General features: G+C 60.0%; 1 protein-coding gene across 6 annotated transcripts in view; it reads right to left on the reverse strand.

Moving 5' to 3' along the window:
• Nucleotides 1-26,658, reverse strand: part of SCN5A (sodium voltage-gated channel alpha subunit 5) — a 91,605-nt gene that overhangs the window by 53,599 nt on the left and 11,348 nt on the right. For 4 of the 6 annotated variants that reach the window (XM_084902773.1, XM_084902774.1, XM_084902772.1 and 1 more), the window contains exons 2-6: nt 20,471-20,799; nt 18,084-18,202; nt 9,982-10,071; nt 8,519-8,647; nt 2,263-2,354 (exon numbers count right to left, since the gene is read on the reverse strand). In XM_084902773.1, the coding sequence (XP_084758899.1) occupies nt 2,263-2,354; nt 8,519-8,647; nt 9,982-10,071; nt 18,084-18,202; nt 20,471-20,743 (703 nt within the window). In that variant the 5' untranslated portion in view covers nt 20,744-20,799. Of the gene's footprint in view, nt 1-2,262; nt 2,355-2,488; nt 2,581-8,518; nt 8,648-9,981; nt 10,072-18,083; nt 18,203-20,470; nt 20,800-26,658 lie in introns of all 6 variants that reach the window. The other 2 variants (XM_084902775.1, XM_084902771.1) reach the window with 1 other exon arrangement.

Here is a 26,658-nt window from a genome sequence, read left to right on the forward strand (position 1 = left end):
GTGGTCTTTGGTCATCGGCGGGTGAGCAGACTAACCGTTTTAATGCTTCTCATATCGATGACAGGGTTTACTTTTGGCAAGAATAATCCCAACGCAATAACAAGACTCTTTCTGAAAAGACCCAGGAAGGTGAGTCCGGGGGGCCACATGAAAAATTCTCTGGCCAGCGATGTTCTAACGGGCTGGGTGGGCGAGGAGCCCTCGGAAACCGGCCATTCCTATTCCATCCCCATGTTGTGGGGAAGGAGACCAAGGTCTGGAGCAGGCCAAAGCTATATGTAAGACTCAGCTCAGGGGACACCTCCTCCAGGGAGCCTTCCAGGATATGGCCACAGCATTTTCCTAGTGACCACTTTCAGGGTCTGCTCTCTGCTGCTTCACTGGGGTGCCGGCACCTTGAAGGGACCCCAGGGGGCTGGGTTCAGGTTGATAGGCTGCTGCTTCCCCTCAGGATTGAGAAGTAGTTTCCTTTGTCAGCCTTTCTTACAAAATAGACTGGAACATGGCTGTCCGTAACTGCTAGGGTCGGGGTGCTGTGAGGTGGTCCCCGGGACCCTCGAAGACAGACCCCAAGGCTTCCGAGCATGTATGTGCTTGTCAAGGCAAAGGACTCCTGTCTCAATGGGGCAGCTCCGTGGCAGTGGCTGGGAGCAGCGGCCCCCCTTGCTACTGGCTCTTAGCAGGAATCTGGGCCACCTGGGAGACTGGACAAGTGGCCCCTGTGCATATCCCATGGTGGGCTCAGAGGCCAGGAGGAACCTTCTGAGGCTGGGTGTGAACACTGCATAAGGAGGGTGCTCCTCTTAAGATAACGGGCCCCACCAGGGGGAGTCCGAACTCCAGGGAGCTCAGAGCAGGGCGCCTGCCTCTGTGGGGGCAGGGACAGCCAGAGGCAGGCCCAGGGGCCAGGACCCACCAGCATCTCACACCAGGAGCAGGTGCCACCACGCGGCTCTCGGCATCCTCTCCTCAGCCCTGACGCTCCAGATGGGCCGCGTGCCAGCCTCTAGCTTCGCTCCGAGGGCAGCTGCATTGCATTTGGAACGAGCCCTGGAAAGCCTCTGGGTAGGGCCCTTGGGGCTCTGACATCTACCTGTGTTTCCCCGAAAATAAGACATCCTCCGAAAATAAGACCTACTTACAGTTTTCTTCTGAGTGAAATATAAGGCACCCCCCGAAAATAAGGCCCCCCCTAGGCTAAACATGAGAGATTTGGTCCACTGATTCTGAAAGAAATGGAGTCACAAGAAATTCACCAGGAAATTCAGGAATTGGATTGTTATGACGATGTTCCAGATGATGATGACATGATTGTCATTGAATAAATGAGTAAATTCTTGATACTGTATGATTCACAGTTTGTCTGGTTTGTGTTGACAACTACCATACTACAGTACCGTATACAGGTAATAAATTTCCTTTATTTTCATTTAACAATCAATGTGTACCGTATTCTTCTTCATGGAAAAATAAGACATCCCCTGAAAATAAGACCTAGCGCATCTTTGGGAGCAAAAATTAATATAAGACACTGTCTTGTTTTCGGGGAAACAGGGTATGCCTTTCGGGAGCTTCCTCGAATGGGTGGGGCTGACGGACTTTCTAGAGAAGCCGCCTGGCCCGGGAGACTTCCTGCTGCGATTGCCAGCATCTGCCAAGGAGGATTTCTCCCCGCGGCTACCATGCGCGGTCTGCTAAACCTCTACCGCACCATGCAGCGAGGGCTGTTAGACGCCAAGGCCGATGCGCCTGTCCGCAGAGTACGCTCTGTCACAACCTGGGGCTGGGGCTGGGGCTGGGGCTCGGCTCTGCACAGACCCCGGTAGGGGGCGCAGGCAGGGGCTGGGCACCCCGCCGGGAAAGACTGGGGGCAGGGCCACAGTTTCCCTTTCTTTGTTCCGGGTGGTGGATGTAGTGCCCTCCCCAGAGGAGGACGATGATGCTTCAGGAAGAAGCAATTCACATACATAAGCTTCCAGCTACGCACACAGCTGTCCGTTTGGGAAAGGAATTCCCCTCTGGTGGAGAGTCCGGGTTCAACCCAGGCCCTGCCATGGGGTCGCCATGTCCCCCCGTGTCTGTGCGAGTGGGTTTGGCTGGGGTTGGGTGAAGCCGTGCCCACGGCCGTCCGCTCCCACGCCCGAGCTCTGGGGGAAGGTATTCTGCTGACAGACACATGCGAGGGGCCTTCCCGAGGGTCCCCCCTCGACTCTCCGGTAGCTGGAAAGCCCCTCCAGCCTTGGCGTTTAACCTGGTTTTCACCTGAAATGACTGATATAGTTTTCAGGGCCCGGAGGACTCGGAAGGTGCGTAAAGCTGAGACATTGCCCAGGTCCACAAATTCAGTGGTGTATCTGCAACAAGGGAAACGCACACACGACACAGTGACGACACGCCAGGAGGAGACACATGGTGGGGCGGGGGAGGGGGGAGACAGAGAGAGAGTCACTTGGTCGCTGAGATGGGCGAGGCACGCCTGGCGTCTTACCTGGGATAACCGAAATAGTTTTTAGAGCTCTCAGGACTCTGAAAGTTCGAAGAGCCGACAAATTGCCTACTTTTATATTTTCTGATACATACCTGCAGAATCAAACCACAGTTATTGGGATTGACAGAGCAGCACCTCAGCCTGCCCCCCAACCCCCACTACCAGCCCGCCCCCACAGGGAGGAGTGTGGATGGGCAGGGGCCTCCCCTAAATTCTCTTCCTGATCTGAACCCTCCTGCCCCCGGGGACCTCCGCGAGGGCACCTGAGGGATTCCACACAGCAAGCCCCCGGCGGCTTTCGTGGGTGATGGTCCGGTGCCAGGAGGCAACCACTCGGCCACATCCTCCGTGACACTGAAAGGTCCCAGGTTCAATTCTGGTCCAGGGCATGTACCTTGGTTGCAGGCACATCCCCAGTGGGAGGTGGGCAGGAGGCAGCTGATGGATGTTTCTCTCTCATCGATGTTTCTAACTCTCTATCCCTATCCCTTCCCCTCCTTTATTCTGGGGACCGTGACGCAACACGTGGCAGGGTCTGAGGATGGAGACACAGTGGGGTGGAGAGGGACAGTCTCCCAGGAGGCCCCGGCCAGGCGACAGAGGCGCAGGTGGGCTTCTGAGCCTGGGTTTGCTCTGCATCTTCTGGATTATCCGTGCGTGCCTGCCTGGCTGCTCCAAACCAGGGGACCCTGAGGCCCCCGCTGAGACCACCCCGGAAGTGTGGCTGGGTGTCTGAGGGCTGCCCACTTTCTCCCCACAACCATCAGGAGTCAACCAGAGAAGCAGAGTTCTCAAGATGATGCTTTGGAAGGTGAGAAGGGGGTTGTCTGATCATTCAGCTCTTCCACTGCTCACGGGCAGTGGCCAACACAAGAAGAGAAAAAAGCAGGACCAGGGATCTGAGCGGGACTCCCCCAACCCCCCATGAGTCCACCCCAGTCTCACCCAGACCCTCACTGTCCCCCAAGGATGCCCTGGGACTCCACAGTAGGAGAGACCTCCGGAGGGGAGCAGCCGTTGGGGTTTGCTTGAGTCCAGGGATGCTCAGCAGAGCCGAGTGGGCGCGGGCTCCTGCCTCCAGCTGGGACCTCCGTGGCCTCCATGGGCAGAGCAGGAAGGAGCGCTCTCTGGGGGCAGGGACCTGCCCAAGCAGAGTGTGAGTGAGGACACGTGTGGCGGCGCCACATGACCCGAATGTCTGAGAGACGGAGGGACAGTGCGTGACCAGGGCCATCGGGACAACGGCAAGTGACTCGTGATATTTAACCAGCGGCTTCGCAGGCAGGGTGTCTGACATTTAGCCGAAGGTGTCTGATGTTTAACAAAGAACAGCGGGCTCGGGACGTCTGATGTTGAACCGAGTGTGTGTGACTTGGTGTCTGAGTGATGTCAGACCCAGGACGTCAGCCCAGCGGCGCTGGGAGGGTGCCCGGGGTGGGCTGGCAGTGCCTCGGGACTCACTCTGCCAGGCGTTCGGGGAACCGGTCCCCTCCACTCCACTCGGGACGTCTACATCGGCCCTCGGGCTGGGGTGTCTACAGAGAAGGACTTGGTGGGCTGTGTCAGGGGACTCGGTGTCCAGGGCCCAGCACTGACATTGGCTGGCACCAGTGTCCTCCATGGCCACTGGTGGGGCCCTGCAGACTCCGTCTGCTCCCTTCTTGCTCACGGCATCGCTGCAGAGACAGGAAGTCCACGGAACTTTCCTTCTTGTCACCCCATAGACGGTTTCCATTTCCATTCCACCTCCGGGCCCGCTTCAGCGGACCTCTTCCTCCAGGGCAGCAGCCGGGTGCAGCCCCGTCTCCCGGTGGGGAACGGACGTGACCTCCGTTGTTCTGGCCCATATGTCCCTGCTGGCTTGGTCCAAGCTCCCTCTCGACTTTCGATGGCTATTCCAATCTCTCTGACGGGCCAGGCCTTCAGGCCTCTGTCCCACGTCCCTCTCTCAGGCCTGGGCTCTGTCCGGACACGGTGCTGCCCCAGGACTGTCAAGTTAAGCGGGAAACAGTCTGGAACTCACTCTGGGGAAGCCACGGCAGGCTGGGGGCTCTGGGCCCTGTGTCCTGTGTCCGGCTGAACGGGGGTGGCCACTGGCTTCAAGGCTCTTTCTTCCGGTTCCAGAGAGAGAGAGATGGGGAGGACTGTGTAGATCCAAGAGGGAACCAACGGCCCCTGCTTCTCCCCTCCTGTCCTTTACAGCCCTGTCTGTCCTGTGATTGCCTGCCTGTCTTTGCCTGTCCCTGCGTCTTTATCCATCCCCTCTCCCTGCCCTGCCCTGTCCTGCTGTGCACCTGCCTTCCCCTCCCTCTCAAGTCCCCAGTGCAGACAGCGCTTGCCCTCCATCCATCCCCGGCCCCATCAGCAGCTAGTTCTGAGCACAGAGAAGCCAAGACCCCAGGATCCGGACGTGTGTGCACCTCAGGCTTGCAAAGCCAGCCAAGTGGCTGAGAACGGCAGAGCGGCTCTGGTGGTGTGCTTGTGATGTTGGACACGCCAGTGGGGGGAGCAATCTGACAGAGTGGGGGTAAGGGGGAGTCTGGAAGGCAGGGCACAGGGCTGGGTGAGGGCACGGCGTGGCTGCGACCACGCGTGGGACACGGGGACTGTCGCCTCTTTTACTCCGCCCAGAGCCTGGGGCCTGGCTGCTTCCCAGGTGGGGGCCTTCGCCTCCTAGTGAGGCCTCTCTCGGGGCCTGGGTGTGGGGCCAGGCAGGAGAGACTCACATCTGGCAAAGGACCAGCTTCAGCCGTGGTGGGTGGGAGGCTGGGGGTGAGGCCCAGTCCTTCGGGAGGCTGGCAAAGTGCTCCTCCAAGCCGTTCTCCTTTCCCTGCCCTGGCCACGCTGCTGGGCAGGGGCAGAGGGCTGGGGTGGGGTCGTGGGCCCTGGCACAGAAAGCGCGGAGGGAGTGGGTGAGAATCCCACCGGCCCTGGTGCGGAGGGAGCCGTTCTGGGGGCCGAGGAACCACGAGGAAGGGCAGACCCGGGCCTTCTCCCTGCCCTGCCCTGTCCTGCTGGGCACCTCCCATTCAATGCAGAGGGCCCCGCCTGGGCTGCCAGGCAGAGGGTACACTCGGCACATTAGCATGATTGCTACCTTCTCCTCTCTGCTTCCCCCCTCCCCCTCCAGGTTTGGTTTCCATAACAACCCCAGAAGGTGGGAGGCTGTGCTAACTAGCAGGTAATGCCCAGCTGGGAGGGGGCACAGGAAGAGGTCTGGCTGGCGGGCTGCAGGCTGAGCCCCGAGGCGGGCTTCCTGGCACCCCTTCCCCCGCTCTCACCGCCTCGAAATCAGGTGGAGGTGGGGGAGGGGGGTCGCCAAACTTGGGGTGCCTCTCACGGTTATGAGCTAGGAAACACTCTGTTGATTCCTTCTATAATTCGGGGCAAGCCAGGCTCTCTCGGAGCCTCGGTTTCTCCATCTCTGTGCCATGGAGATGGGATGGGGAGTTTCATCGAAGGCAACTTTGCTGCCACTTAAGGCGCCTTTGATTATCCAGCAGCCCCGAATTATTGAATCATTTGGCTACAGCCAAGTGCCCCTGCACTACCACGGCGGTAATTAATTGTTTTCCTAAGACAGCATCGCCGTCAATCAAAGCCGCCAGGCCAACCCAGCCCAGAGCACAGGGCCGACAGCCAGCGGGTCCATGGGGCCCTCGGGGAAGTGAGGGCCTCTGGGGCCTCGTGCTGCTCCGTCACCCCCGGTTCCGGTACAGGGCGCAGGCAGGCCGGGCGCACCTGCCCCGTGATTCCGAGTGGAAGGAGCGGTCCCCCGGGGGATCCTTCGGGGCTGGAGGCTGGGATTCTCTCCTGAGATGGGGCAGGAGGACTTGCTAAGAGCCTGAGGTCAACATTTCCCAGGGTCCAGGGCTGAAGGCAGGCCAGAGCCTGGTTCCTGCCACCCGACAAGGGCCCAGGGCAGCGGTGTCTTTGCCAGGGTCAGGGGCATGGATCTCATGAAGCTGTCCTGCCCAGGCTCCAGGGTGGGAAGGAAGGCAGCCGCTGTGTCCTTCCTGCCGAATAATCCCTTTCCTGGGGCACTGCGGCCTCAGGGGCCCATGGATCACTGCCCCTCTCCCACAGGGCGCAGCGGCCACCCGGTCCCTCCCCAAGTCAGTGCACGCTCCCGGCTCCCACTCTCCTCAGACCGCAGGTTCTCAGCGGATGGCCCTGCTTGTTATCACTGAGGAAGACATAAGCACTCAGAAGAGAAATTTCTCCTTCTCTCGTCATCCACTCTGAGTCTACCTCCATCTCCACTTGAAATTCCGCCTTCCCCACTCACTGCCACCGCTCTGCCTGGCTCCGGATTCCCACCCCTCATCCAGCTCAAGCTTCCATCTGCAACTCCCTCTCTTCCCCCGGCAAACTGTCCTTCTTTCCCGCATGCTTCCCACCCACCTGCAAAGACAGCTCCCTTCTCTAACCATCCTCCCTGCACCCATCTTCCCCTCTGGCCACCACCCCGTGTTTGATCCCACAACATCGATGCCTCCACTTGCTCCACCTCCCCTCCTCCCTCTCTCTATAATCAGGCGTAAGTCCTCCACGCTTGGACCTGTCTTGTCAAGGTCATTGGCGATATTGACGCTGATGGTCCAATCTCGGTTCTCACCTTCCTCATGCCTTGTGGTGTCTTTCAAACTGAGTCCCAGCCCTCCGTTGGCTTTGGGGGCACTCCTCTCCCTGGAGTGCCCTCCCGCCTTCCCCACTCCATCCGGACCCCGGGATGTGGAGCGTCCCTCGGTCCAGCCCCCGGGCGGCTTCCCTGCGCCGGCTACACTCCCTCCTGGACGGTCTCCTCTGGTCTCCAGGCTCTAACTACCATCTGCACCCCGATGGCTTCTGAACGTGCACCTCCAGTCCGGGCCTCTAGCCTGAGCTCCAGGCTGCAACAGCCAGCTGCTGACTCCATATCACACCCTGGATGTTGTCAAACCTAATATATTCCCAACTGGCCCGCTCCCTGCCTCCCTCCGCCTGCTCCTCCCTCCATTCTCCATTTCAACAAGCGGTAACACCGTTCGCCCAGCGGCTCAAGCCAAAGTCTGCCCTGGGGTCTCTGGTCAGCCCTCTCTTCACAATATTTCCCAGAATCTGACCACGGAGGAGCCTGCCCGCAGCCCCACCACTCTGCGCCCTCCTGCCCCGCTATTCTTTCTCCCGCTCACTCAGCCCTGCCTGGTATCAGTGTACTACACCAAGTCTACACTGAGCCCCTGGCCACAGCTCTGATCGGGTGTCTCCACCAGGAGACAGCACCCAACGCCGAGAATGACAGGGACACTGAATGGCAGGGACACCGAATGGCGAGCTTCATTCAACCCAGCCCTTCAGCCAGGGTCTCCTCCCAGGCGAGGAGGCGGGGCCTGAGGCTGTTCAACAGGAGGCCAGGAGGGGTCACGTTCACTTCCTGGTGAGCTCCTTGGCATCCGTTTTCTCATTTGTAAAACAGGGTAGGGCATCCCCATCCAGCCCACCTCTCTGGCTGGTGGGAGGACCCACTGGGCCATGGCAGGGACCAAGTGCCTTAAAACGATCCAGACACGGCGTCTACGACTGGGCAGAGCAGACATGCTGGTGGGCGTGGCATGGGCTCCTGGGGATGGCCGGCCCCTTCCCCAGATTCCTCCTCTGTTTGCTGCGGTTTCATTCACAGTCACTGCTCACAGCGGTTGGGTATGTCAGGCTGGGTATAACACCGGGCCCCCTCGGTGGACAGGGCAGAAGGTGCTCAACCAGAATGTGAACGGTGGCCTTCGAGCACAGGGCTGCCACGAGGCTACAGACGGGCAGTGGGTCTGATCACCGAGGCCCGAGCTATACTCTGGGCCCGGCTTTCCCACCAGGAGGAGCTGAGGGCTCCATCCTGACCTCCTCCCGCCGTGGCAGGAGGTGGGCTGCTCTACGGCCCCATGCAGAGCCACAGTGAGGACCGCAGCAGGGAGGCCGGGAGGGCTGGGTGCGGCGAGATGCCCTTGCCCCTCAGCGTGGCCGCACGACTCGGAGGGGGAGCGAGGTACTTACGCCATGATAATCACACTGAAGTCCAGCCAGTTCCACGGGTCCCGAAGGAAGGTGAACGCATGCAGGCAGAAGCCTCGGGCCAGTATCTTGACCAGAGACTCGAAGGTGTAAATGGCAGTGAAGGTGTACCTGGGAGGGAGAGACGGAAAGACGGGTCTCTCAGGGAGGCGAAGCCTACGGCCAGGCTCCCAGGCTCCACGGGTGGTGTGAGTCCTGCGCAGCCCCCTCTCAGGGCCCCGAGGCTGGGCTGGCGTGGTGGGCTGAGCTGTGTCTCCAACCTCCAGCCAACAATCCATCTTCCCGTGTGATGACGCACACAGAGGGCCTGCCATGTGCCCCCTGTGCCTCCACTGCCCCTTGGCTGTCCTGATGTAAGAGGACCCTGCACCTACCGCCTTAACCCAGCCCTGGGAGTCCGTGGGCACAGGCGTATGGTGGCCACTGGATCTGCCCCGAGGGACAGGGAGGACACCCAAGTCACAGCCCCCCACCTTATTTGTGGGTGAGGAGAGCATGGTCCACGCTCAACCACCTACTGGCTACAGATGTCTCTCTTGACCTTGGGAAGGCGGTTCATATTCTAACACTGGGTAGGGATGGGTAGGGACTGTTCTCTCTGCCTGGGGTGGGCTGAAGGATCCTAAATGCCTGGATGCGGGGACTGTGGCCCCCAGGAATGGGAGAGGGCCACACCCCGTGCCTCCCAGGTCTCAGCAGCCGGATGCAGGCCCCTGAGAGGGGGCAGCACCGAGGGGGGGGACCTGTGTGAACAGGGATTGCCACCTGCAAGCTTTTCCATCTTCTGAACTCAGGAGCCAGATGCACCACGGGCCTCTCAGGTCTGCTCAGCACCCGCGGGTAAGGCACCGGCACTGGGGAAGGACGGACCCGAAGCGGCTTCCTAAGACTGTCAAATGGTGGCAGAGGCGGGGCTTGGAGGGAAAAGGCAGGAGGAGGGCGGTGTTGGAGCGGGGAGAGCCCTGAGCCTCTTCCTGGCGGCCACGCCTCCCAGCGGCAGGGTATAAGGCAAGGTACCCGCCTCCTCCTCTGCCGCACAGGGTTAGGACCGCGCCTCCCCTCCTGGGCTGCCGTGAGGGTTAAAGGAGATGATGACGTCTACTGTTCGATGACAGCGTCTGCCTGCGCTAAGTGCTCAATCAATTATTATTGCTGCTGCTGTTGCTGTTTCAGAGCCTTCTCCAATGTCCTCCGGCCTCTGGGGGAGGAACCCCTACTTTGCCAACCTGCAAAGCTTCCTCCCCTCACTGAGGGCACAACTCAGAGCAGGAAGCTGGCAGGAGTGGAAGCGGCAAAAGAGGGTGGCGGCTGGGCCAACTACCCCCGAGGAGGGTGAGTCCCTGAGCCTGGACCCAGCCCTCTTCAGGGGTGACTGTAGGAGCTGCAGAATAGAAGGGAAGGGGAGGGAGGGAGGGGCCAGCCGGAGAGGCCCTGAAGATACTCACTCGACATACTTGGTCCAGGGTGGAGGGTCGTGCTGGGCCATGAACACGCAGTTGGTCAGGATGGTGCACATGATGAGCATGCTGAAGAGCGTGGGCCGGGGGTCAAGGAAAACCACGCCGGGGGCCAGAGGGGCCTGGCCCGGGGGCGTCACTCCCAGGCCAGAGCTGCCACATCAGTGAGACAGGTTCCAAGCCAGGCCTTACCGACCTCCGCACCGGGGCTGGCCTCCATGCCCTCCCTGGCATGGCAGCCCCGGAGGGGGACAAGACACACGAACCTGCACCTTCAGCAGGTCCCCTGAAGGGTCCATCTGGAGGCAAGGGGGGGAGGGCACGCCCGGACCTCAGAGGTTTTTGCAGCCTCTTTGGAGGGAGGTGGCATTTGTAAACCTCCTCAGGGGCCACTGTCGGAGAGGAAGGCCATGGTGCAGGGTCCGAGGATCTCTCCCCGCTCCCCCCAACACACACACACTTCTGTAAGAGCAGCCCAGGCTGACCTGTGGCCTAGGACAGTGGTCAGCAAACTGCAGCTCACGAGCTACATGCGGCTCTTTGGCCCCTTGAGTGCGGCTCTTCCACAAAATACCACGGCCTGGGTGAGGCTATGTCGAAGAAGTGGCGTTAGAAGGAGTTTAAGTTTAAAAAAATGTGGCTCTCAAAAGAAATGTCCATCGTTGTCCTGTTGATATTTGGCTCTGTGGACTGATGAGTTTGCCGACCACGGGGCTAGGACTTCTCCATAGCAGTGTCCTGCTGACACAACGTCTGTACCTTGTTGGGACACACTGACCCTGGGAGGCAGGGGGCTGCTTCCCCAGCTGCTTCCAGCCTTCGCTCATCTCTTCCCTCATCCTCTCTTCCACCTAACGCACACCTTCTCCTCCTCTAAGATGCGCTCCCCCCCCCCCCCCACCGCTCTGAGCAGGAGCACCTCCAACCGGAGCACCCCAACAGAGCTCTCTCCAGCAGGAGCACCGTAGCATGTGGCTGCTCTCTGACTGTCAATGTCCCCATCCAGAGGGGAGCTCTGCAAATGCTTGGACTGTCTTGGGCATCCTTCTGGGCCCTTGGCCTTGAACTGAACTTCCTCAGGCCTTGTCTGGTCCTGACTCTTTGGCTACAAGTCCCAGCTACTGCTTCAGGCTTCCCTTACCCCTGCAAGACCTACAGAGAAGCAAGGGGCAGACCCTGGGCCCCCTGTGGGCTGGGCCACCCCCAAAAGGCCTGGCCTAGAACAGGAATACTCTGCTGCCCTCACAAACCCCCTCCCCAGCCAGAGAGGAGAGGCTGGGCCTCCTACTCCCTGTGGCTGCCTCCAGGCTCCCCACGCTGCCGCAGCCTCAGCCCCTCATTCCCACGGGCTGCCCTGCCTGGAGCTGCAGTAATTGTGCTCCAGGGGCCTGCCTCCTTCCTCCTACCACAGCTCCACCTTCTCCACAGCCCGCCCCGGCCTCGGCAGATGGGGAGACCAATGCAGTCAGACTGGAGATCGGGCTGAGCTGGGAGCTGACCTCTGAGTGGAGGGGCTGCCCAGCTGGAGGCAGAGCTGAGGCCTCTCAAGGAATCCAGGTGGCAGCTCTCCACACCTCCAGTCCTCCTAGAGAAACGAGGGAGCCAGGCGAAGCATGCCAAGCCCGGCCCCCAGCTACAATAAACTGTCCAGTTTCTTTTCCGGGATGAGCGGGGTCAGGCTTTGGAGCCCCCTTAATCAAACCAGAGCTCAGCTCGAAAGCCATAGGCCCAAGGGAGCCTGCATCCTCCCTGGCAGGGGACACCCCACCCCCACCGGCACTGGGGTCACCCCCTTACCCCTAGCTTGGTGTCTGCATCCACCTGCCTGTGTGACAATCTCTGTGTCAAGTCTACCTCCCTCTCCAGCTTTCAAAGGCAGGATCAGATTCCCATCTCAGTCTCTTTCTCTCTCTCTCTCTCTCTCTCACACACACACACACACACACACACACACACACACACACGGGTTCCATGCTGAGTCTTTCCTCGTCGGGCAGACAGTTCACGAGCCCCTGGACCAGCCTTTGCGCACCCCACAGACTGCTAAGCCCTCTATGAGGATCCCGGATGAGTCCTGCAATCTGAGATGATGCTAAGAGCAAGCATTAATGGAGGCTCTGCTGTCTGTATCCATGAACTCATTGGATTCTCCCAACTACCCATGAGGAGATACTTCGTAGCTAGAGGAGAGCAAGGCACCAAGGGGTTAAGCTGAAGGGTACTGTGGCTGGTAGAACAACAGCCCCCTGAAGACAACCACACCTAATGCCCAGAAATTATGATTATTAGATGATATGGCAAAGGATCTTGGCAGATGTGGTTAAACTAAGGATCTCAAGATGCAGAGATTATCCTGGATTTTCTGGGTGGGCCCAGGGTCATCACAGGGGCCTTACAAGTGAGTGGGGTGCGGTGGAGGTGGGGAGGGGGACAGGGAGCCAGCCTCGGAGGGATGAGTGTGAGAAAAATTCCACCAGCTGTCATGGCCTTAAAGACAGAATGGGTAAAGAGCTGGGAATTCACGCAGCCGCCAGTCTGGAAAAGCCTAGAAAACATTCTCCCCAGAGCCTCCACATAGGGACAGCTCTGCCGATCTTTTTTTTTTTTTTTTAAATATATATTTCATTGATTTTAGAGAGGAAGGGAGAGGGAGAGAGAGATAGAAACATCAACGATGAGAGAGAATCATTGATTGGCTGCCCTCTGCATGCCCCTACTGGGGATTGAGCCCGCAACCCAGGCATGTGCCCTTGGCTGGAATCGAACCTGGGACCCTTCCGTCCAGAGGCCGATGCTCTATCCACTGAGCCAAACCAGCTAGGGCCCTGGTGATGTCTCGATGTTAGCCCTGGGAGAACTTTGTGGATTTCTGACTCCAGGAATTGCAAGGGGGCAGTTTCCTGTTGCTTTAAGCTGTGAGGCTTGTGGGGATTCGTTGCAGCAGCCACATAAAATGACTGCCGGTCACAGCTGGTCCCTGGCAGAGCCCCGCTCAGCCACAGCTGCCCTGCACCTGAGCCCCTGCCACGCCGTCCCTGGGCCACCCCTGCCTCCTCACCCACCCAGGGGGAATGTGGCCCCACCCTCGGCCTCTGCCACCCACAGAGCGGCATGAAAGCCAAACACACGAAAGGCTCACACCTGAGAGTAAGCAGCTCGGCCGGTGTGGCTCAATGGCTGAGTGTCATCCCATGCACCCAGAGGTCACTGGTTCCATTCTCAGTCAGGGCACGTGCCTGGGTTGTGGGCTCCTTCCCCAGTAGGGGCCATGCAGGAGGCAGCTGATCAATGTCTCTCTCTCTCTAAACAATAAAAACATATATATGTATATATATATTTAAAAAGTGTAAGCAGCCCTGACCGGTTTGGCTCAGTGGATAGAGCCTTGGCCTGCGGACTGGAGGGTCCCCGGTTCGATTCCGGTCAAGAGCATGTACCGTGGTTGTGGGCGCATCCCCAGTAGGGGTGTGCAAGAGGCAGCCGGTTGATGTATCTAACTCTCTATCCCTCTCCCTTCCTCTCTGTAAAAAATCAACAACAAAAAAATATTTTTTAAAAAAAGTGTAAGCAGACTGCCATGCAGGAGGAGTACACTTATTTGCCATTTTTAAGAACAACTGCCACCTGAGCCGGCCCTCTGTGGGAGACAGGGAGGCCCCGGAGCCACCCGGGGCTGCTCTGATAGGCTGCTATAAGAAACAAGCCCCGCCTCCGGCTGGGCTTCCTGCAGGAGGCGTTCAGACAGGTCCCGGAGGCTGGCTAGGCTTCTCCTAGCCATCCATCAGCCCAGCGGTCATGGCTAAGCAGGGTGGGCTGAGGAGGGGGAGACCCCCCTCTGGGGAGCCAAGCCTCTCCTGGCTGTGGGGGAGCCGCTTGCAGCCTCACTAGAGCGGAGAAGGCACTTGGCAGGGAGCAGCAGGGTGGACAGGCCGCCTTGGCCCCCAGGACTTGCCTGGACACGGACAGAGGGGAGCTGGACTCTGAGAGCCAGACTCAGGGAAGAGCCCGCGGAGACAGCCCCCGAGTCCTGCAGCCGCCTGGGCTCCACAGAGGGAGGTGACGGGCTGCCTCTCTGGGCACAGCAGACTCTAGTCTAGGGGTGTCGAACTCAATCAGAGAAGGGGCCAAAATCTAAAATCCAGCCTAAATCTCGGGCCGAATGGTTTACTGAACAGTCATAAACTGACAATGTCATAAACTGACAGCGGAGTGCAGTGATGACAGCGCGGTGCGGGCCACATTGCAAGGCCTGGAGGGCTGGATTTGGCCCGCGGGCCTTGTGTTTGACACATGTGCTCTAGTCTCTGCCCCTTGATGCTCAAAACCCTGCGGGCTTTCCTGGCCTTTAGGATGACCCTTCCACCATTCTCTACCTCGTGTGTGTGTGTGTGTGTGTGTGTGGCCACTTCCTACCTACACTGAGCCTCAAGCCCATGGGGCTCTGCCCAAAGCGTCCCCAGGCCCCCCACGGAGCCCAGCCCGGAGAGATGAGTCAGGCGCACGCCTGGCCAGGCCACACCTGTTTGCACTGCCTGGTCCTTTCGGGCCGATGACAGAGCTGGCCCGGTGTGTGGGCAGAAGCACAGGCCAGCTCACCGGGCCTGAGCCCGGCGGAACATCTTCCGTCCTGCCCTGTCATCGTCCCCAGACACCCACGCCCGGCCTCCTGATGAGAAAGCCAGCGAGGGCCGCCCGCGAGGACGGTGGGGGGCGCCTGAGACTCCGGCTGCCTGCCTTCGGATCCCAAGGAGTCGACTCTCCAAGGGAAGGGAAGGAACAGTGCGGCTGTTTGCATAGATGTGTGCTGTTAAGTGCACACACACACACACACACACGCAAACATGCGGCTTGATTGCCCATTTGAATCTGCCAGGGAGACGTGGGAGGATCTGTGAAGAGATCCAGGGCGCCGGGGAAAGCAAATGCCTCTTGGAGTGAACATGAGGCCTCTCAATGTGACTGCGGCGGGATGGGGAGCTCGGCTGGCTCCTTTCAGTTAATCCCAGCAGGAACGCATCCTGCAGCATGTTAGCAGAGATACGTAGGGAGACATGGTTCCACATGCCCGTATTTACTTTGGATGGAGGCGCCCTCCCCGCACGCAGGCACTGCCCGCGTGGGGCACAGGGCACAGCTGAGCTGAGTCAGCGGGCACCCGGCTAGCACGGCCCTGCGAACGCCCGGGTGGCTGCAATCCTGCCCCCTCCTGGGCCCATCTTTGCCCCTCTGCCCTTCCCACAGGGCCTGGCACAGACCTTGGCAGAGCGAGCACTTGGGTGTTTGAATGGGTAGGATGAGCGAAGCCCGCAACGGGTGTAGAGTTTCCGTTTCGCAGGCTGAGGAAGTTCCAGAGGTTTGTGGCCCGGCAGCGGGCATACAGGTGACACACTGTACTGCCCCCTTAAGAATGGGTAAGGAGGTACATTTCATACGTCTTCTACCACAGTGAAACATGTAAGCAGAGAGCAAGTTCATCATTCAAAACGTGAAACCTGCGACGGCTCACGGGCAGGGGGTTTCTGCTCGGGGTGGTGACGTGTCTGGTACGTGAGTTACATCTTTATTTTATTTTTTTTAAATGCACAGAAAAGCTGCAGAGCCCTAGGCCTCACACGGGTGACGGAGGTCTGGGAAGGGCCAGGAATAGGCGATTTTAACACGTGTTCCAGGTGAGACCGGCTGGTTTTTGGAAACAATTGCCCTAGGCCAGTGGTCGGCAAACTCATTTGTCAACAGAGTCAAACATCAACTGTACAAACCGTTGACATTTCTTTGGAGAGCCACATTTTTTTAAACTTAAACTTCTTCTAACGCCACTTCTTCTAAATAGACTCGCCTGGGGCCGTGGGATTTTGTGGAAGAGCCACACTCCAGGGGCCAAAGAGCCGAATGTGGCTCGCGAGCCGCGGTTTGCCGACCACTGCCCTAGGAATTGTTCAGGAATCCTTGGGACCTGCTAAAAGATTTGCAAGTTGGGCCTGAGATCTGGCAATTCCTACAAGGTCCCCAGAATGCTGATGCCGCTGGGGGGTGCACCACACTCTAAATGGCAAGGCTTAGGGCACAGATCTAGGCTCCTTCCTCTTTGCCAGTGCCCCCTGAGTCCACTAGGGGCGCTGTTGAGGGCCTGCCATGGGCTCCCACCCATCCCCAGGCAGTGGAGTGCCAAGGCAGCCGCCAGGAGCCCAGCACAGGGCCTCTCTCAATGCTGAGCCACTTCCCTGGGGCCGCTGTCCTGGGAGATACAGGCTGGCTCAGAGCCCTCAGCACTAGTCCTGCTGGGGGGCACCAGGTTCCTCCCCCAACCTCAGAACCACTATTCAATGGACCCTCTGGCTAGGCTGGGACCTCCAGTGTCCCCACCGCTTCCCCGGCCCACCTCCTCCCTGGCCTCATCAGCCCCACCCCCCGCCCAGGGCAGTGCAGGGGCCCTGGGGCTGCTGCGGCATCTCTGGGGGCTGCTGCCGCTGCCAGGCAGTGCTGGGTTGGTTAGATACCAGGAGGAGAAGCCCCAGGGGGGAGCCCGAGCAGGTGGCAGGGAGGCCACGCCCTTGGAGCGAGGCCTCCGTCGGGCTCAGAGCAAGAGAGGCGGCCGGTCGGTCTCTCCTCTCCACTGCCCGCCCCACTGTTCTCGCCACACACCTGCAGGAATGACAGCTATTCCTGTAGCTGTCTCACCCTCTTAGGGGGGGCTATAACATTCCCGAGGGGGCAAGGACAGGGCCCTATTCAGCTTAATACCCTCAGGATGCCCAGCAAAGTCCCGGGCATCTACAGCGCGCTTGGGACCAGGGGCAGAATGGCCCCAAATGAAATCTAGAATCACTCTCACCTCACCGAGTAAGATGGAGCTGTGCATGGCAGGCTGCCCCCCGAGCACGGCCCCTCTCCGCAGACATGTCTGTCTCCCCCTTCCCTCCCCCCCTGCTGATGCCGCTGCCACAGCCCCAGTGTGGGGTTTCCCTGGCCTTCCACGTGTCTCAGCCACCTCCTGAGAAAGGCAGGCGCGAGCAGAGGAGGGGAGAGAGAGGGCCTGCAAGCCGAGAGCAGAGGCAGCACTGAGCCCCTCCTGCTAACCCCTGGGGTGAGGCTCGGCATGAGGCCTGGGGTGGGAGGAGCAATCCTCAGCCTGCCTGGGCAGAAAGACCCTGAGCTGTCAGCAATGGTCCTGGCTACTTTGACCCTCCCTGGGCAGCTGTCTTCCTGAGCCTCTTGCCCGCTCAGAGGTTCATGGGTGAGGTCTCTGCCTCTGGCCCTCCAGAGTGGGGAACTATGGGAGGAGGTGCCTTCAGGGGCTCCATCAGGCCAGCCCACCACACCCACAACTCCTCACATGGCTGAGCCCAGCAGCATGGACGCCCGGGGCTCTGCCGCCAGCTCTGCCCTCTCGGAGCACTGTCTGTGGGGCCCCTCTTCTGAAGTCTGGAGAACAGCCGTGCCTGGATGCTGGCACCCCGTCCCAGGGGTGGTCCGAGATCAGTACGTCCCCCCGACTCCCCAGCTCTCCTGGGCGGCCGCAGCTTTTTCAGGCTGCGGTTTATAGAACTGAACGCGAACCCGGGCTCTTTGAGATGCTCCGAAAGTGCAAACATCGCGTCAACACCTCGTCAAAAAGCAGGCGCTGCGCCCCCCCTCAGAAGATGCCCAAGCGCCGACGAGCCAGAGGCCTTTCTTGGAAAGTGGCTTCTCCTTGGCTGAGCCGGGGCGACCTGCTGGAGGTCCCTGCGAGTGGGCGGGAGGTGCAGGGGGAGGGGACACTTGGGGACAGTACCAGAGCCAGGGGGCACTGACCGGCCTCCTTCCTTCTGGCATGCTCAGTAGCTTAGCTCCTAGGACATTTCTCCCCTAAAAGACCAGAGCAAAGTGCCCCCAACTTCCATGGGCCCAGGACTCTGCTGGGACCTAGCTTACACGCAGGTGCTGGCTGGCAGGTCTGGGCCGGGGTGGGACACTCTGCATTGCCACCCCCTCTCCCCCTGCTGAGGACCATGCTGCTTGCTTGAGGACTGGCCAGGAACTGGCCCTGCCTGGTCCACCAGCCACATGGGGCCCAGAGGGCACACGGCGCGGGCACTGCCCGCAAAGGATATGAATGAACCAGGATCTTCACGGCCGCTCTCCGGACGGGGTGGAAGGGGCTGAGGATGTACAAGGCGTTGGTGGCGCTGAACCGGAAGATGGTCTTGCCTCTGTTCAGCACGATGAAGGTCTGTGGACGGAGAGCTGCTTTAGGTCGGGGTGGCAGCCCCTCGGCCCTCGTGGAGGCAGGTTTGGGGGGCTGTGTTGGCTCAGAACCCTAGAGCCGTGGCTAACGGGGCAGGGTGGCAAGAAGAGAGGGCCTGAGGGAGGGGTGAGGGGTGGGGGAGCAGCATATTCTGAAGGTCACTGGACTCTCACTGGGACACCACGGCCGGGAGGGGGTGAGGTCAAGTTCAGGAGCCTGTCAAGGGTGGGTGGGATTTCCTTCACTTTCAAAATTACCACCCCAACAAGAAGGGGCTCTCCTGAGCCTGGCCCAGCTGATGCTCCCTCCTTCTCCTTCTCCCTCGGACCCCTCCCCGCCTGGTGTGGCTTCCGCACTGGACCACGGGGGAGGGAAGACTTAGGGGTGCAGAGCAGGGGTGAGGAAAGGGCAGACCCCAGCCCAGCAGAGAGCAGCTTTCCCGTGACCCTGTCTCCCGGAGCCCAGGACAGACGTCAGCCCCATCCCGTTACATAGTGTCTCCCCTGGAGGGGATGGGAGCAGCCCAAGGTAGACCCTTCCCCAAGCTCCAGAAGTCACTGTCTGCACAGCACGATGGGGCATGAGCATTGTGGCCGGGCCTCAGGCACATCAGTGGGTGTTTGGGCCGGCCCTGAGGCCAGCGGCCGTGCCCCTGCCCAGCTGTATGGTGGCACGGCCCAGGGCGCTCGCTTCCCTAAGGCTGTCGTAGCTGGTGAGACAAGGCTCTGTTTACTCTGGGTAGGGAGACGGGTTGACCATATATCCCAGGACCCAAAGGGCTGCCGTGGTGCCTGCCTTGCCCTGTGGGTTGCGGGCAGTGTGGCAGGGGTCAGAAAGGAGAGACAGAGGTTAGAGACCAGCATCAGGCCTGGGCCTCGGTTCAAGTATTCCCGGTCACAGGGACAGAAGAGAGTGTCCCTGACTCCTTCCAGGCTCAGCTGCCACCATCCCCCCAAGCTCAGCCCCGCCGCTGGGGCTGCTGCCTGTCTCAGGAACCGCAACCTCACCACCCCTCTGACGCGCCCGGTGACTCGCCCCCGGCTGCGGTCTTACCCCGACCCTAATTCTTCCTTCCAGCTCTGACCCACCATGACCTACGCCCGCCCGCCCTGACGAAACGAACCCCAGCGTCCAGCCTCACTCTGACCCGAACTGTGGCCCCAGCCAGCAGCCTGAACCCCGCCCGAGTCCCGCGAACCAGGGGGAAGCGGGGCAGGTTCAAGGTCTCCCTGCCCACCTGTGCGCACACACACTGCGTGGCTTTCCCTTCACCCTCACCCTCCCACACCAGCATTCACGTGTGGAGACAGTCCGGAACCACGCCTGCCCTCAGCCACTCAGTCTCCTGAATGCCATCTCAGCACAGTCAGGCGCTGGGGACGCAGACACACAGCGCTGACACCTGCCGTGGACTTGCGCCCGCCCTGGGAGCCGGGGCTCAGGCCGCGCTCACTGCTTCCGTGGCCCTGTGCTGACTGCAGTGCTGTGAGCGGCCACGGTCCTCCGTCCCTGCCTTCTGGGGAAAAGTTGTCGCCCAAGTTCAAACCCACTTTCCTCCAGCAGTGAGGGTCAAGTGTGGGTGGCCGGGCTGGGGACCAGGCTTCTGCAGGAGCCTCTGGCCGGGTGCAGAGGTGAGGTCAGGGCGGGGACCCTTCTGGATAGAAATCTGTACGAGGAGGGAGCCTGACTCACCCTGTCCGGTGGGTAAAGCTACCTCCCCTCCCTACACTGAGGAGGGACAAAGGCAGGACAAGCCCCTCCCCATCCCTCTCAGATTCCCCTCCGGCCAGCTTGGTCCCACTGCCAGCAGAGCAAGGCCCAGTGGTCCTCCCAGGCTGGCCCCTGTCCCCAGTTAGGAGCGGGGAGCCATGCTCTGGGGCCCACACTCAACCCAGGACAGGACTCGGGGCCCGCCTCCAGTTCACACACACCCTGGGGACGGGGTGCAGAGCTCCGGAGGTGGAGGCTAACCCCGGACAATTCCCAAAACAGGGACTCCTCCCCCAGGAAGCAAGACTGTCCCTGTGGCTGCCCTCTCTTTCTTCCCAGCACCGGACAGTCTCGGGCTGCATGTTTCTGGCCTTTCGTTCTGGAACTCCAAAGGAGAGGTGATTGGAATATAGATCACCGATGACTCACCCCCCCAAGCCCAGAGGAGCCCACCCCGGAGAGCCCAGCGTGGGGGCCAGGCCCTGTCCCCTGCGGCTGCGGGGACGCGGGCAGGGGGCGGGGGCGGGGGGCGGCGGGGGTCACCTTCTGGGTGCTATAGTAGGGGTCCAAGTCCTCCAGGGGCTCCCCGAGGAGCTCTCGGGGCGGGGTGCCGTAGAGATCCGGCAGCTTTTTCGAGGCCTGCAGGTCCAGCTGGGGCTGCAGAGCCTCCTCCTCGGGCAGCCCGTCCCGGCTCTCCTGCAGGGTGGCCGAGCCCCGGGCCTGCTTCTCCGCCATGCGCTTCTCGATGGCCGCCAGAGACTCCCGGGTGAACCTGTGGAAGCTGCTGGGGCCCCGAGGTAACAGGAAGTCTGCCATCTTCTCATCCTGCTTCTGGGGCCCAGGCGGTCCTCCGGCGGCTGCCTGCGGGGGAGCTGGAAGACACAGACGCCAGGCCTGAGGCTCGGCCAGGGCCAGAGGGCAGGCAGGGGGCTGGGCCTGCGGGGCAGTGGCTGTGCTGGCGGAGGGAAGGGCAAGGTTTGGGAAGATGCTCCCAGACCAGGCCCGGCCTCCACGGGCACACCTGGGGGCTGGCCTGGGTAAGCCCAGGGCCCTCCAGGCTGTGGGTGTGTGTGCCCAGGGGCCCACAGGACGGTCACGCCTCACACCCCAAAGAGCACATCCGAGTGCAAGTGGGCAAGAGTGATGGTGTCATCAAAGCGCCTTTAAAAAAACTAATATATATATGTAATTGCTTTTCCACAGAGAGAAGGGAGAGGGATAGAGAGTTAGAAACACCAATCAGCTGCCTCCTGCACACTCCTGACTGAAGATATGCCTGCAACCAAGGTACATGCCCTTGTCAGGAATCGAACCTGGGACCTTTCAGTTCGCTCTATTCACTGAGCCAACCCAGGTAGGACATCCAAGCTCCTCTTTCTTTCTTTTTTTCTTTCTTTCTTTTTTTTTTTTTTTTTTTTTTTTTAAATATATACATTTTATTGATTTTTTTACAGAGAGGAAGGGAGGGGGATAGAGAGTTAGAAACATCGATGAGAGAGAAACATCGATCAGCGACCTCTTGCATATCCCCTACTGGGGATGTGCCCGCAACCAAGGTACATGACCTTGATGGGAATCGAACCTGGGACCTTTCAGGGACCTTCCACAGGCTAACGCTCTATCCACTGAGCCAAACCGGTTTCGGCCAAGCTCCTCTTTTTGCCTCCCTCAGCACAGAGGAAACACTGGCACTTGTTGGCTCCTTCACCAATCGCACTTTTAAAAAATATATTTTTATTGATTTCAGAGAGGAAGGGAGAGAGAGAGAGAGAGAAACACCATTGAGAGAGAATCATTGATTGGCTGTTTCCCGCATGCCCCGTCCTCGGGATCGGCAAGTAACCTGGGTCTCTGGTGAGCCACCGTGGCTGGGCCCACGTGCACTTGGAGACACTTCTCACAGCTGTGTGACACGCTGTGGGCTGAGAGGGACACCCCAGGGGGCAGGGGTGGGCCTGCCATCCCTTCATCTCAGATCTCTGGCCAGGCTGGTCCTGAACCAACGAATGATGGACGGAGTGACAGAGAACGCGCCGGTGAGGGGCCAGGGCGTCAGAAGGTCCCCGGGCAGCCCCTCTCAAGGTTGTTCCTTCGGCAGGAAACCCCGGGGCCCTGGGAGGGTGGTCAGACGCCCCCTGGACCGAAGCCCACACCCTGGGCTTCCTTCCCAGCCAGGGTGGTGGGCCGCAGAGTGGGGGACACTCTGTCTGGTCTCCCCACAGCACCATGGGCCTGCCTGGGGGAGATGGAGGGGGCCTAGACTCGCATGAGGCCTGGAGGTGCCAACATCTGGCAACAGACGGGGGCATCTGCGTCTGCCAAGAGACCCAGGCAAATCCCATGGGCTTCTGGGAACAGCTGGGTAACAAGTTCGGAGCTGTCATCCAGATGTTGGCACCTGGGGAGGGGGTGGTACACAGCTGCCGAGGAGCCCTGCTGGGAAGATGGCAATGAAATCCCCGGCGAGAGGCATCCTTGCGAAGACGGAAACGCTGACAGAGCACCTCGGGCTCCGATTGCCACCTCCCCCCCCCCCCCCCCCCCCGAGTCTGAACAAAGCAGGGCTGATCCCAAGTGACAGCAGAACCGGAAAGCGGCGGCCACTCATCCACCAGCTCGTCCAGCCGGCACACGCGTGTGACGCCAAACCGGGAGAATGTGGCCCCTGGTGGCCTCAAGTGATCCAGGACCTGGTGCGAACATGCTCTGCCCATGACACAGCGGCCAAGGAATACGCTCCTGACGGTCCCACCAAAACAGGATGTGGCCGGCACAGCTCCCGCGAGGACGCGGCCGGGAAGCGGGGCCGCTAATGACATCAGCCCCGGGCACAGCCAGGCACCGGCTCCGAGGGCGGGGGGCGCACCTGTTGGAGCTCGCTGCCAGGGCAGAATCCCTCTCTGGCACCCGAGGCCAGCGTGGCCTTGCTCTTCCTCCTGCGAACCATGTCCCCGAGGACCCCGCCGAGCTGCCTGCCGCCCTGCCCGCAGCCCTCCGAGGAGCCCAGCCCCACGCACTGTGGGTTGCTGTGAACGGGGCACCTGGCCAGGTGACAGGTCACCAGCCAGCAGACACCACACAGGCAGCCTGGGATGTGTGTGGCCGGTACAGGAGGATCTGGAGGTCCCGGGACCTCTGCTTTGAAACCACCCTACCCCCAGCCTCCTGCCATGCGAGTCAAGGGAAGAAGCCTCTTTGTTAAGAGTTGCAGGTGTGCTGAAACCGGTTTGGCTCAGTGGATAGAACGTCGGCCTGCGTACTGAAAGGTCCCAGGTTCCATCCCGGTCAAGGGCATGTACCTTGGTTGCGGGCACATCCCCAGTGGGGGGTGTACAGGGGGCAGCTGATGGATGTTTCTCTCTCATGGATGTTTCTAACTCTCTATCCCTCTCCCTTCCTCTCTGTAAAAAAGCAATAAAATATATTTAAAAAAAAAAAAAAGAGTCGAAGGTGAGGAAGGAGGTTTCCCTTTGATGAGAGCCTGTGTCTGGCTACCTCGTCCCTGGAGGGAATGGCGGCTCCTTGTCTCAGCGTGTGGAAATCGGGGTAATCGTAAATACTCATCTTTGTGCTTTTCTTCAGTGCTTGAACTATTGATGGAGGGCGTGTGTTATTTTTAGGAGAACAATAAGGTCAGTGTTCTTTTTAAACAAACAAACAAACAAACAAACAAACAAACGCCCTCATGGACGCAAGGCAGTCCTCGCCACCGTGAGCCACTAGACCCGTACATCGAGAAACCTCCTCTTTGCTCGGAAGTATTTCCTAAAAATAGTGTCTCTGCCTCTGTCCCCCTGTATCCATCTGTGTCCACATGCCTGCAACGGTTCTGGAGAGACCCATAGGTCATGGACCTGCAGAGGCTCACCAGTACACACAGGTGTAGGTGTGTGTGTGTGTGTGTGTGTGTGTGTGCAAGCTCACACCTGCATATATGTCTGCTCTAGTAAAGGTGGTTTTGTTGTTGTTCTTTTTAATCTTCACCAACAGTGTTTTCTTAATTGATTATTTTTTTGAGAGAGAGAGAGAGGAGAGATAGAGATAGAGATAGAGAGAGAAGAGAGAGAGAGAGAGAGAGAGAGAGAGAGAGAGAGAGAGAGAGAGAAACACTGATTGGTTGCCTCCTGAACGTGCCCTGACCAGGATCAAACCTGCAGAGTAGGCATGTGCCCTGACCAGGAATTGAACCTGTGACCTTTTTGTTGTCCTGGACAAAACTCCAACTCACTGAGCCACCCGGCCAGGGCAGGGAAGGCGTTCTTAAAATTTGTACTGAAATAAACTAGTCGTGCAAATTGGTGAACGGATCCTAAGTGTACAAGTGGGTGAATTTCCACAAACTGAACACTTGGTAACTAGCATCCAGGTCAAGAAACAAATTGCTCCCAGCCCTTCAGACTGGGGTTCCCCTCCCGTCACTAACTAACTACCCTCCCTCACCCAGGGTAACCATTGTTCTGACTGCCAACAGCACAGATCAGCTTTGCTCATCAGTGTAGTTCACAAGAGTTCCTAACAGACCTCCGGCAGGGATGGGGAAAGAATGAAAGAATTCGGGGGGCCTGGGGGGGGGGGCTGCATCTCCTTCTCATTAACCTCTCTCTGAAACTTAGCATTTCCTTCCTTATGAATGCAGGCAGCAAAATGGAAGTGCTGGGCAGGACCCACGGCCACTAGCGACTGAAGTGAAGCCCCTACCCCATCCCAGGCATGGCGGGCATCTAGATATCGTTAATGCTCATCGATACTTCAAAATCACAATGCTCATCGACCGGCTGCTACAGCGTATGGTTGGCTACGTTCATAAAGAGGCCCTGCGGACGGGGCCCTGGGTCTCAGGAGGGGCCCTTGGGGGTGAGCGGTTTCTGAAACCAGATTCCCGGACCAAGTTCCCTGCCCCCCAGCAGCCAGGCAGCTCAGACTCCACAGTAAACCAGCCGGGGTGTCCTTTGTCTCCGGGCCCCGCAGGCGGCTCCTGGTGGGCGGGCGGGATCCATTCTCTCCCTGGTTCCTGCACCTGCTCTGGCCCGGCCCCTCCTCCAGCAGCTCGGGGCCCACGCCCTGCGGTGGCTGAGCCTGGCTGAGCCCCGGCTGCAAGGTTTCCGGTGATGGTCGGAGGTGGTCTGAGGGCGCTCCAGGCTCAGGTCCAGCCAGGTGGGTTTCCCAGAGGACCAACCTCGGGCTGGGGAAGACCAGGGGGCCCCTCTTGCTCCAACATGTGGGGGAGCGTGGACCTGATTTGATCCAAAGCCCACAGCTACGCTTGTCGATACCACGACACTCTTCTTCCTCCCGGGACAGCTTCTCCGTCAGTTCCTCCCCAGGCTGGGGCAGCTTCTTCCCGCTTCCCTGCTCCTGGGCCAGTGTTCCCTGCTCTAGGGACACCTCCCCCCCCCCCCCCCCCCCCGGCCCCACTCCATCTGAACTTCTTCAGCTTCTGGCTAGCGAGAACACCTCTCCCTAAGTTCTGCTGGCTCCCAAGAATCCACAGGAGCGAACCCTGAACTCCCCTTTCAGACTGGTTCCTCCTGCCATCCTTTCCTCTGACAGTGGCCACAACCCCCGCCCCACCAACCATCATGGTCTCCACCCCCAGGGCCACTGCCCAGGGACAGGCCTCCCGGTCCCAGCTGGGACCATGCGGATATCCCACTGCTACCTACATGCTCCCTCTTTCCTCCTCCCTCTTGTCTCTCCCCCCCTGCCCCCCCTGCCTCCCCGCGCCCCCCCCCCGCCCCCCCCCCCCGTGTACCTCCCACCACTCCCCAGCTCAGACATCCCCAACTCTCCCCCTGCCCTGTGTGACGGTACCCCACTGCCTCCGGGACCCCTCCTCTGACTGCCCACCCACAATGAGCTCCCCGCTCCGGGCCGGGAGGCTGGGCCCAGCCTGAAGCCCTCGACCCCTTCCTGGTCCCCACTGTCCTCTGACAGCTGTCAGGTGAGTCCGGCCTCCCCAAGCAGCCTGGAAGCCTGGGCGTCACTGAGGAGGGATGGGTGGCCCCATCCGGGCAGAGGTGATAGGGGGGCAGAATGGTGACTCTTCGCACCCGAAAACGGACTCCCCTATACGGTCTCCTCTTTTAGTCTCTTCCCGAAGGGAGATTTTCCTGAACACACGGGGCACGCTGGCGACTGGTGCTCAGTCGATGGTGGCCGCATGCCCTGACACGGAAAGGGGAGTGTAATTCCTGCCTCCAGAGACACCCTTCAGTCCCGGATGCACCAGGACACCTGGTCGTCCTCACTGTGAGACGGCGACCCCAGCCTCACCCCTCCTCACAGCCCCCTTCCTGCCCATCAGAAGGCAGGTGAAGGCCTGCATCCTGAGTCACGGCTGGCGGCTGGCGGCTGGCGTTCCGGTCTCCTTGGAGTCGGAGCCTCAGGAACACAGCAGCCGAGGAAATCCTTTGCCATGCAAATTTATGCAAAGCGCCCCGGGGAAGTGGTTCCCAGGCTTCCTAGAAAATCTCTGGGCCGACTTCCGAGAACATCTCAGCTGGCTTCCTCGGTGGGCGCCCCTCTCCTGGCCTGCAGTCTGGGGTGACCGTGGGCTGGAGCGCCCAAAACCCTGGGCACGCCTCCCGCCTGCGGCCAGGCCAGGCCCGGTAGCACTGCCTTGCACTTCACCTTCAGGGGGGAGGGGGTGGGTGCCCGTGAGGCAGAGGTGGACCTAAGGGTACCAGGAGGGACTTGGTTTCTTTCTCGAGGAGGACACGTGAAAACCAATT

The sequence above is a fragment of the Pipistrellus hanaki genome (genome assembly GCF_964339955.1).
Source record: "Pipistrellus hanaki genome assembly, chromosome: 13".
In the NCBI taxonomy this organism is placed as follows: Eukaryota; Metazoa; Chordata; class Mammalia; order Chiroptera; family Vespertilionidae; genus Pipistrellus; species Pipistrellus hanaki.